Genomic DNA, 12,361 nt, shown 5'->3' with positions numbered 1-12,361 from the left:
GTGTCCTGAGGTAAAGCTACTGTAATCCTACGATCCACGGTTTGAATAAAAAAGCCATATTGCAGTTTAATATATAAACCATGCATTGCTCTGAATGTGAATATGACATATCTGTCATTGACAGCAAACTATAAAAATGTGCAATTAATGAACTATTTCTTCCAGATCTTTGTTAAAAAATTACTTTTTTTGGGATACCTCAGGAATCCGTGATATATGAACTAATTTTAAATAAATAAATAAATAAAAACATGCACAAGTTATTTGTGCAAGAAACATTTCTATCACAGCATTATTCTCCTAAGGATAAAAAACAAAAACAAAAAAAAAAACCAGCAATTTAATAATAATGTCAGTGGCTTATTTCTGTACAATACAGTATTTTGCAGTAGTTATGAAAACTACAATTAAAAACCGATGTAATCCGAGTTTGTTTTAACATTTTTTAAATCGCATGTTTGTGAAAATGTTAACATTTGAGGAGATGATGTTTTTAAATATTATGAAAAAAAAAAAAGCAAGTTCAAATTATTCTCCAGTGGGGAAAAAAAATAAAAAATAAAATTACAAATAAAAAAACATCCATAATATTCACAGAATAGGCTAACTGTTCAAACTAAAACTTTGAATGAAAATAAATTGATAAAAATCAATGCAAATGCATCTCCTCACCGGTCTGTATCCTCGCATCATCTTCAGAAGCAGTTCTAGAGCAGGTGGTCTTCCAGCACTGGTTATCAGGCATTAATCTCCACCCTCATCCTCTCTCCTTGCATTTATACGCAGGACAGAACTAAGAAATGAAGCGATAAAGTAGACATGACTTGACATAGAAACTCTGCCACTTAGTGGTAAAACAATGCAATGCACGAGCACTGAAAAATATCATAGAAACAATTTTCACTCAGAAATTGCTAGTAAATTTCACAAATAATTACAAAGAAACAGCATCATATTTAATATAACATTACTTTTTACAGAGAGGAAGAACTCTTTTAATCATTTTAATAATTTATCTAATAATTCACACATTTATTTTTGTTGCCGATGAAAGCATGTGAAACAGAAGGCATCTGTTTTTAACCAAGAGATTCGTCTTTAGTTGGGCATTTATTATTTGAAAAATATTGTATTAAAATACATAACTTAAAAAAAAAACGTAGAATTTTGGAGAAGCATTCGTTTATATGTATGAACATACTTGATATTCAAATACTTGATAATGATAATGAGGTCAGTCAACAACCACTTCAGCACCGCGGAGAGCAACCGCCATCCAGCGCGCTGATTGGCCGACGAGGTGCAAGAGGGCGTGTTCAGAACGTAATACTGCACTCCTATTGGCTAAAATCCGTCAGCGTAGTCACTGATGCGTCTGTATCTGCGAGGAATGTTAACTCAATGAAGATTATTTCAAACTCTAGAAAGAATCTGAAGAAACGAGCGCCTCTGCTTCCTTTAGTTTGTGCTGGTGTTTGATTGGGTTGAATGAGTGTTTAAGTATGCACTAGAAGTCATGTTACTGTAGGCTGCTCGGTGTGCAGGAGAAGGTAAGGAGATTATTTCCCCTCCATTCAGTCTCTGTTAATGCTCGAGTTTAGCTGGAGCTCACATGATGGATGGATTTCATTTGCTCACTGTTTGTAGTAAATAGCCGAGAAACAAACACATGCAGCATTAGGGATATAAACAATAGTCCGAGGATAAATGTTGCACATTTTAATGTGTCAGTATAGAAAACAGACACTTCAAGCCTATCCTGCCTCTTAATCCAGGAGCTCTTAACACAGCCTGCATACATCCAGACATTAAACACTATTAGCTTCAAGACTGTTCAAAGTTTCATAGCTTTAAGCACAACTTTGAACATAACACGATTCCAGAGATCTTTTTGACTCCTGTTTGTCTGAGACTATATTCAAATGCCCACATACTAAGGCTAATATGTACCTCAAGGTCTTTTTTTGATTGTTTGATTATTATTATCATGTTAACATAGGCTATATTACCAGTGTCAGGTTAGAAGTCATTAAGACCTTTTGTAATGTCTTCTCAACAAGGCTGCATTTATTTGATCAAAATGCAGTAAAAACAGTAATATTATTACTATTTAAAATTGCTGTTTCTATGTGAATATCTTTTTTATTTCTGTGATAAAGTAAATGCAGTCTTGTGAGCATAAAAAAGGTAATTGTTTAAAACTCTGTGACAACTTGCCCCATACAAGCCCTACTGTTGGTCAGTAAATGTTCAGGATGTGCATTGGGCTGATCATATGCCTGTTCTTCACTTATAGATTCACTTATAGATTCACAGATTTCCCAATGGCTGGTAAGGACCCTAAATCAAAACTAAACAAATATATTCTTAATAATAATAATAATTCATTCATTCATTACAAAAGTATAAACAATAGCAAAGTGCATTTTACATTTATGCATGATTCTGTATATTTGTCCTGTAGAAAACAACTTTCCTCCCCTGCCTGGCTTTATTCCTCTGAAGCCGTGCTTCTATCAGGACTTTGAGGAGATTCCTGACCAGCACCGGACCATGTGCAAGAGACTCTACCACCTGTGGATCTGTGAGTCTGGAAAACACACCAAACCAACATAAAATAACAATCAGGTCTAATTCAGAGATTCTGCTGGGAAAACATCGACTCATTTTCTGTCTCGGACCCCTAGTGGTGCAAACTGTGATTGCATGGAGTCCGTGGAATAACTTTTAAAAACAATGTAGGTCTGAGATTAGAATATCTCATTAAGTATTTGTATATTTTTACATATATTTAATTATTGAAGTACTTTTGCCTGAAACGCCAATCAAAAACCAGTGAGAATTTGTAACAAATAACCTCCATAATGTTGAAAATCTGCAAATATTACTAAATTATATTATCTTGCTAATTATCCTAAGCTTCTCCTTGTGATGAAGTGTGCTTAATTGTATTGAATGTGAACTTATAGTGTACATCAAATCTTAAAAGTATATTTAAAAAAAATATATATGTCCAGAAAATATAATATTAATGAAATAAAAGGCCATCTGAGTGACTTTAATAACTGTTTCTTTAACTACACTTAAGTACATTTAAAGTGCACTTTGTGATAATACTAAAGCACATGCAATTTTAATGTACTAAACTTTAACTTTATCATTATAAACATGCAATTACAAATATATTAAGTATTTGTTTATTTGTTCATATTTTTGATATACACTGTAAAAAAAAAAAGGAAAAATTGAGCCAACCTAAAATGTTAAGGCAACCAGCTTCAGCAGATTTTTGAGTTCTCTCAACTTATTTTTGTAGGAGATTCTCAACTTTTTGTTGTATGAACTTAAAACATCAAGTTGAGAAAACTAAAATTGTTGGCTCAGCTTTTGCAGTATATCTTGCACATAACTGATCCGGCTGCAGACTGGGTAAGCCTACTAACTAGTGGTGATGTATACTTTATTTGCTCACTGCACTAATGAAATCAGTAAGCATATTTGGTTCTGAGGGGTTTCAAAAATGATGTGGATCCAATAACGTTGAGAAACACTGGCCTATATATTAGAGACACACTGCTGTGAACGACAGCGTCTCAGGCTGTGCTGTATTTACATTAATATTTGTCATCTCCTGCTGTAGATCCTACTTGTAGCTGTTCCTGCCAAAGGTATCCTCTATTTGTTGTTTTTTAGTGAAATGGCATGCTTTTCTACAAATGCTACATATTTATTATTATTATTGTTGTTGTTATTATTAACATCATCATCAATTATTATAAATTTAACATATTTGTTCCCCTTTAAATTCCTACAGTTATTTAAAATGTGTTTGTATTGCATGGAACCAGTATGTTAATTGTGTTTTGTCATTGAGTAGACTGCATGTAACAGCTGACACGCATTTATTGGCTAAACTGCTCTGGCTCTGTGTTCAGTAAGTGTGTGTCTTCAGTTTATATGACATTCATAAGCTTTGTTCAAATGCAGTGCAGTAGCTGAGATGCTGGATTGTGGGTCCTCAGGTTACTCTGCTTGATAAAGCATTTACTCTGTTTGTTGACAGCTGTGTTTTCTCTCTCTCTCTCTCTGAAGTGGTGTAAGGTGAAAGGAGGAGCTTTATTCTCTTGTACTCTCTGGAGCAGAAGGGTTTCTCTAATCTCTGACTCTCTCACACAGATCCATCTGTGCAGATATCCGGGTGGGTTTGTGATGGTTTAATAGTCTGCTGTTGTTCCAGTGTATGGAGTGACGCTGCTGGTGAATTTCTTCGGCTGTATGGCGTGGATGTTTGGAGGTGGAGGAGTGACTAACTTTGGCATGTCCATCATCTGGGTTGTTCTCTTCACCCCCTGCTCTTATGTGTGTTGGTTCAGACCCATTTACAATGCCTTTAAGTGAGTATCAGTCCACCTGTTTATTACCAGAATATTTTTATATGGTGTTTATATATATATATATATATATATATATATATAAACAGTGCTGCTTGAAAGTTTGTGAACCCCTTGCAGAATCTGAAAACGTGAGTAATTTTAACAAAATAAGAGAGATCATACAAAATGCATGTTATTTTTTATTTAGTACTGTCCTCTGTAAAATATCACACATAAAAGATGTTTACATTTAATCCACAAGACATCAAAATAGCTGAATTTTTTAAAATAACCCCATTCAAAAGTTTGTGAACCTTAATACTGTGTGTGGTTACCTGGATGTTTTTTTGTTTTGTGATGGTTGTTCATGAGTCCCTTGTTTGTTCTGAACAGTTAAACTGAGCACTGTTCTTCAGAAAAACCCTCCAGGTCCTGCAGATTATTCAGTTTTCCAGCATCTTTTGCATATTTGAACCCTTTCCAGCAGTGACCGTATGATTTTGAGATTCATCTTTTCACACTGAGGATGATTGAGGGACTATTAAAAAAAGTTAAAACATTCACTGATGCTCCAGAAGGAGAAATATGGTGCATTAAGAGCCGGGGGGTGAAAACTTTTGAGCAGGATGAAGATGTCCAAATTTTTCTTATTTTGTACAAATATATATATATATATATATATATGTGTGTGTGTGTGTATATACATATATATGTACTGTATATATAGTGCTCAATTTTTGAAACATTGCTATTATTATTATTAAAGAGCAATTTATTATTTTATTAAATGTATTCATAATGGTAATAATAATAATAAGCATCTTCATACCACTTTCATAATAAAAATATGGCAAATGTATAATTAATCCATTGTCGTTTTTGTTCTTTATTATAATAATAATAATAATTTTACATAATAATAATATTATATTTATCATTATTTATTATTAATACTATTTTGTATTTTATGAAATGCATTAGTATTTTTTCATTTTTATCATCATGTAGTAAATGTATATTGAATTCACAATGTTGTTGTTATTATTATTATTATTATTAAGGGTTCATTACACATTTACTATACGGTTTGTTTGTTTTATTTTCAGGACCGACAGCTCATTCTACTTCATGGCGTTCTTCTTTGTCTTCATGGCACAGCTGTTCATTGCTATAATTCAGGCCATTGGCATACCAGGATGGGGTGTTTGGTAAGATTAAGCTAAGATTTATGTGTAACGAATGAACACTCTTCTCTGTTTTCTACTCTGGTCTGATGTCTGTGTTTCAGCGGCTGGTTGGGCACCATCTCCTTCTTTGGCACGAGCATCTTTGCCTCCATCATCATGTTAATCCCCACCCTCATGTTCACCGCAGTCGCTGTCATCTCATTCGTGGTGCTCACGAAGGTGCGTCCCTCTCTGATCTATTAAAGCGGGACAGGCCTGGGTTTGCCTCATTGCCTGCGCAGTCGGCCCGTCTGTCACAGCTCGTTTAGCTGACATGTATATCGAAGACGAGGGGCTGCTTTGTTGTCTGGCGTGTCATTAAATGTGATGCTGGAGCATGTAGTGCTTGTTAATTAGATATGCGAGAGTAAATAAATAATTTACCTTAGTATTTGTGCCTGAAAAGCGGAAGCCAATGAGAATGGGCGATAATCCACCTACCAGTGTTATTTTAGTATGATTGAGACAATATTATAGTTAAATATTTTGAATATTTGTTTTTATGTAGGTTGAATTGGTTGTATTGTTTATTCTAATTATTTTATAATTTGATTTTATTTTAATAATCTTGTTTTGTTTTATCTTTTTTTTTTTTTAAATGTCTATAATATTTTTATTCATTATTTTTGCTATTTCAGTTATACCTAGTTATTTTAGTACGTAAAGTAAAATTAAATAAAAATGATAAATGCTGCCTTGGCAATTAAAAAGTTTTGTTTATATCTTATTGCATTTCAGTTATTATATTATAAAGATATTCTCTGCTTGCCTTTTGAAAAAGAAGTAGCTGTATTAAATGTGCACTTGTAGTGTGCTTTGATTTGAAAAACTTTGTTTTTAACAATGAAATACACTTTAAATGTGTACTTGGAAATTATTTCAATTTATTTTTAAAGTACATTTTAAATTGTTTTATGTTACATTAATACATTTTAAATCTACTAAACTTTAACTTCATCATTGCACATGTGTAATTATAAATATGACGTACCAGTTTCAATGGAAATCACATGAAAAAGTATATTTTAGTTGATCATAAATGCTTCTCAGTAAATTCAGCAGTAACTTAATAAAAAAAAAACACGACCCTTATGACTGGTTTTGTGGTCCAGGGTCACATATTTCAAAGATAATATAAATAATTATGAAATTACATATAAAGATGTACTGAAGTCCTACTTAAGTGGGTCAAAAAAACACTCATTTTTAATTATTATTATTTTGTAGAAATAATGTATTTAATATGTATTTCAATTTAAACTATATTTTCATTTAACTAAATGTAATGAAGAGTCTGAATTAATTCAGTTCACACTTATTCTTTTAAAGGTGTTGTTTCTGTAATAAGTACTCTTTTTAAAGTATCCTGGTTTAAATTGAGTATTGCTTGTGTTTGTCAGGTTCATAACTTCTACCGCGGCAGCGGCGGCAGCGTGAGTAAAGCGCAGGAGGAGTGGGTCTCCGGCGCCTGGAAGAACCCTCACGTCCAGCAGGCGGCTCTGAGCGCAGCGGGTGGAGCGATGCAGGGGCCGCAGACACCACCCTACTCCACTCCCTCCTACGACAACACCCTGTGAAACACACACGAACCAGCAGGCATCAGAGCAGACAGGCCGAGCCGGAAACACCACGTGGAACCAACCAAGTGATGCTTGGGATGTTTAGTTTTTGTAAATGTTTTTGTCTATTTTGGCCCATTTACTCCCAGCTAAGTAAAATATGTTCTGAGAACGTTTTTCTAACGTTCCTATTAAGTTATGAGAACATTCGAAACATCCAGTTTTTAAAACTTTTTTGAACGTTTAATTGTATCATTTTCCAAACATTCCATGAACGTTACATTTGAATGTTCTCTGAACATTCTGAAAAATTAAATAAATTAGATAAATGTCAAACTAAAATGTTTCATAAATTAAACATTCTAATGAATAAGGTATAAATAACATTTGTGTGCTAATGTTTTGAGAACACTATTCAAGACCAGATACTGTAACTTTGAATGAACATTGTATTTATGTTACTGATGTTTGTTCATAACTTTCAGAGAACCTCGCCACAACGTTAGACGAAGTTCTGAGAACAGTTCCTATTAGCTGGGTTGCTCTTATGTGACTGTATTAAATTATGAATGAGTTTATGTAGATTAAAATTTGTAATCAGGGTTCCCATGGTCATGGACAAGTTGGAAATATCAGGGAATTTTAAAAAGGTGATTTCTAGTAATGGGAATTACAGTAATACAATATTTAATATATCATGGGAATTCCTAATGTCTTTTTTTAAATATCAATTCAGCTAGAAATTGTCTGTGAAATGAAAACGATAGAAACATTTGTATCTTTTAATTACAAACTACTAAAAATCTATATGCATTTTTGTCGCGAATATATATATTTTTCTAGTTATTCTAGTTTTAAATGATTTGATCTTCTAGAAACGGCTCAAATGTGTGCAATCTCAATTAAATAAATGATTTCTAAAAATATTTTAGTATTCATAAATGACTAGATGATTACTGTAATACAGTCAATGACATGACACCGTTTTCAACTAAAAACAGCAAACGTTTTTGCTCTTCATTTACACGACAGCAGCATTTCAGAAGCCTGAAAACCGTTACCATCTCCATGTAAACTACAAAAACGTGAATATCTGAAAACAGTTACAGTATATCATGCACATAATACAGTGTTTTTACTTGTTTACGCAGATCCCATTTTTGATAACGTTGTCATCTGTACGCACAACTTATCAAGAATGCAAAGAATAAATGTGTCTATTTGTGTGTCTTAGACTTGTTTTACTTGAGATATGTGTATGTGTTGAATAGTTTTCTGTCACTTAAACATGGATGTTGAAGAACGCAGATGAAGCAGTCCTGTTTGAAATGCACTTTATTATACCCGTATGTGAAAAGGGAATTGACACCAACTTTCCTTTGATTTTAGACATTTGTTTTTCATGTGATATCATATGAAACAAATGTTACTGATTCATAACTTGAATTTAAATAAAGCACCAACATCTATTTGCTTGTTTGTTTTTAATGCCATGGCAGCTTCTGTGGCTATTTTCATGACAAGAACATTTTATGTAACTATATCAGGTCTATTTTACTAAAAACCCAAACTATATTTGGTTTAACATTGTTAAAAATGTCTTCAGTCTCATTCAAATACAGCATGCTGCAAGGATAAAGGGTTCCGACAGCAAGAAATACAAGTAAGCCTGTTTGCTCGTTGGGCTTCATGTATAAAAGCGTGTTTGTCCAGCAGGGCGCAGTGTTGTTCTGTGCTCAGATGTTTCCATATGATTATCATTCCCTCTCTTTGCAGACTGGGATTCCCCAGACACACATCACCCAACAGCCCTGACTTGCAGATTGCAAATGGACAAATGGACAACAACACTACTTAGTCAGGTTAATAACTTGATTCTCACTTGCAAATTTAAGCTGGCGCCTTTTCAGCATGGACATGTGTCTGCCCCCAGATTAGATTGCTGAAGACAATAAATGGCTTTGTCTCATGCTCCCTTTCTTTCTCATCATTTGTATCTCCCTGCACAGAGCAATGATGGAATCATTCGCATTAGAGTTTGACAGACGGAGCATCCCAGAAGACAACAGCACTACCCACCGCCATAAACATCAGCGACGTCCTCTGCTTTAGCATGAAGAGACACCATTTGCGCTAGGACGTAATAAAACTCAGAGATAATGAAGATGAGCATATTCCCCAGCTTAAATCAAATTGTTTTATACAGTATAACCCATAAAGTCAGCACCATCACAGTGAAACATGTTCCTTATATCAGTGCATACTGACTATTATATCATCTCAAACCCGGGCTCTGCTACATTATATTACTGACAGCAAAGGGCCCGAGTGTTTAGTGCACCAATAGATCAACCGGTAAATGACGCAGGCAAGGTCAAGGTCATGGATTGGATTCCCAAGGAAACACATAATAATGAAACATATATGTCACTTTATATGTTACAGTTCTGTGAATAACAACCTAGTGCATTTGTGCATTTATAACTGTTGTAGTTGCCTACCAGTAGCATTTAACGTGCCTACAATGAACATGGCCATAAAAGAACTGATGCAACACTATTTCTAATCAAATATTGAATATACATGTTAGTTTTATCTGTATTGCAACTCAGTTGGCGGTATTTCCTGTATAAGTGAACATAAATAAAGGTATAAATTCATGTAGAGTGCAGATGATTTGCTTTAGGGTTGATCTCTGAATATCCTTTTCTCTGTGATACTCACCACACTGCTCTTCTGTTGCTTGTATTAGAAGGACAATCAGTAATTCTGAACAGTATTCAAGTTAAATTACTGTATTAGTGGATGATAACAACACTATTAACAATAACTACAAATATTCAAATCTCTACCGCTTTGAAGCAACTGTATGTATGTTTTTACATTGAAACTTCGTTTTAAAATCATTACACTGGCTAAGATTTGAAGTACACTAAAAGTGCAAATTCAATACAGTTAAGCACACTTCTGTTTCATAAGAGTAGGTCCCAGGCTGATGTATAGCCTGAGTCCATCTCTGGCCATTCATTCTTTGCCCAAGCATCTATGATTAACAAGCACAAGGGTTTATAGGCATTATTCATTACAGGACATGGTGCAGCACAGTGTATAAAATACACAGCTCACATAGTTCATCTGCAGGGTTCTTTGTCCCTTGAGAAAGTCCGTTAGACATTCGGTGTAGTATTCTTGGCCTGGGCATGAAGGCATGATAAAGTAATGGTGGCTGGGACATGACTTCATCTGTCTGTTTTGGTTTTCGGATCTCCATGGCAAGTGTGAGACAACAGCTGGCTCTTCCAGAATGCTGCATTACCACTCCAAAATCAACAGCCATTACTCAAAAGAACAGGATTTCATTCTGGGCCGGCCCAGTGGCCTGAACCTTATCAATATTGTGATAAACACTATCAGGGGGAACATGACGGGCAATTCAAGCATGGTAAATATGGCTTTAGGTCGTGATGCGGGTGCAGAGAGGCTGGATAAAAGAGGGAGAAGAGGAATAAAATGTATTTGAAGGGGAACACAGAGGAAGTCAGTTCTCCAGCCCAGAGTCCAGCAAACAGAGTGGCTTTATGTCCTCCAGCTCAAGGGTGAGAGAGCTTCATCCTTGGGTTTTATAAACACACACACACACACACTGCAGACACACCGTGTAGAAATATCTATGCTATGATGTCCTCTGTCCTCTGTCTCCTTCTTATTCTTTTATGGAATTCTCCTTTACTTTATGGTCAACACGCTCTTGAGCTTCACAATCAGTGCTGCTTTACACATAAACATCTGAGGAGATTCTTACTTGTTTTGAGATATAATAAAGTGAATCTAAGAAATGTTGCTTTGCAAAGTCTGGGTCATGAACTGCTTTATTTGCACATGAATATATATATAAATGAAGTAAGGGATTTAATGTTAAAATGTATCCTTGTATTGTTCAACTGGTCGAGGTTGGCATAGGATTTAGAAAATAATTAGTAATTAGTAATTTAAAACTTTTTAGAGAGAGTAAAATAATCTACACTGTTGAAAATGTATACAGTGTATATATATATATATATATATATACAGTGTCCTCCAAAAGTAAAACATAAGAAATGGGTGGGTTCCAAGAAAAGGTGCTATCTTCTAAGTTGTGTATCAGATCCAGATGAAAATACCTGTAAATAAAAGATAAAATCTTAATCTCTCATCTCATATTCATCTCTTGATGTCAAACCCAAATGTTTACAGTCTACAGCAAAAATAAAGGAATTGGCCTCACTGTTCGAGTGTGTGTGTGTGTGTGTGTGTGTGTGTGTGTGTATGTATGTGTGTGTGTGTGTGTGTACTTGGTGTGCAGTGTTGAAAGTCATTGAATAAAAGCATCTGGTAGATCCATGTTTTGAGGACAAACAATCAGTTTGTCCTTCGTAATCTTGCGTAACATCAGCTGTTGTTTGTCTTTTGTTGTCTACTTGTGTACAGCATTCATCACGTCCCTGCAAACAATTGCAAACAGATAATGTAATCCAAACTTTATTTAAACTTTTAACCGACGCCTCTGGCTGATTTTTAGACTTTTTCTTCTCCGCTTTTATTTAATGATGGGACTCATTGTTTATGAATTATAATCATGCCTGTAAGCTACTGATGCACCCGCAATGTACTATTTCACAACATGATGTGCTATTAAGCATCATAGTTCTCTTGACCATAATGTTGAGATTAACTTTCTTTATATGATAGATAGATAGACAGACAGACAGACAGACAGACAGACAGACAGACAGACAGACAGATAGATAGATAGATAGATAGATAGATAGATAGATAGTTCAGTTTTATAACGGTCAGTATGTTGCATAGCTCGAACGGAACAACAGTCATCTGCTTTGCCAGTTGAATTAAAACCCAATGGCCTCATCCTGTGTGATTTGCATTGGATCAGCTCTCTTGAGCCACCATGTCCCAAAGTTGTCAATGTTTTAAACCATTGCACCACATCAGCATCTGTGAATTTAAAGCCTCATCAGGACTGAGAAGAACCTGTAAAATAAGCAACTCCAGAGCCGTTCCCAGTCATTTGTTCCAATTGTCTGAGAGTCTATAAACAGGCGTATCCCTGCGACAGTTTTGCCCTCTGTTAGTAGCACCTCTGTAATGAGAATTTATTCCCCCATTGCTCCCTTGTTGTCTCAGGAACGGCCCATTTGTGAGTAAC

General features: G+C 34.9%; 1 protein-coding gene across 1 annotated transcript; it reads left to right on the top strand.

Annotated features, from left to right (window-relative positions):
• Nucleotides 1-1,333: 1,333 nt before the first annotated feature.
• Nucleotides 1,334-8,626, top strand: LOC306888437 (secretory carrier-associated membrane protein 5-like). The gene is made up of 7 exons (XM_079446737.1): nt 1,334-1,550; nt 2,297-2,331; nt 2,465-2,584; nt 4,238-4,394; nt 5,480-5,581; nt 5,662-5,779; nt 7,000-8,626. The coding sequence occupies exons 2-7, from the start codon at nt 2,325-2,327 to the stop codon at nt 7,174-7,176; spliced, it is 681 nt and encodes a 226-aa protein (XP_079302863.1). The 5' UTR covers nt 1,334-1,550; nt 2,297-2,324; the 3' UTR covers nt 7,177-8,626.
• Nucleotides 8,627-12,361: the final 3,735 nt, after the last annotated feature.

Source organism: Barbus barbus, assembly GCF_936440315.1.
Source record: "Barbus barbus genome assembly, chromosome: 22".
Lineage (NCBI taxonomy): Eukaryota > Metazoa > Chordata > Actinopteri > Cypriniformes > Cyprinidae > Barbus > Barbus barbus.
The sequence above is the reverse complement of the archived record's forward strand: the minus strand, read 5'-3'. Positions and strand labels throughout refer to the sequence as shown.

What these genes read in the sequence shown, in the direction of transcription:
- LOC306888437 (XM_079446737.1), top strand. An exon ending in ATACCAGGATGGGGTGTTTG is followed by an intron (nt 5,582 to 5,661) that starts GTAAGATTAAGC and finishes TCTGTGTTTCAG; the next exon opens with CGGCTGGTTGGGCACCATCT. An exon ending in CATTCGTGGTGCTCACGAAG is followed by an intron (nt 5,780 to 6,999) that starts GTGCGTCCCTCT and finishes TGTGTTTGTCAG; the next exon opens with GTTCATAACTTCTACCGCGG.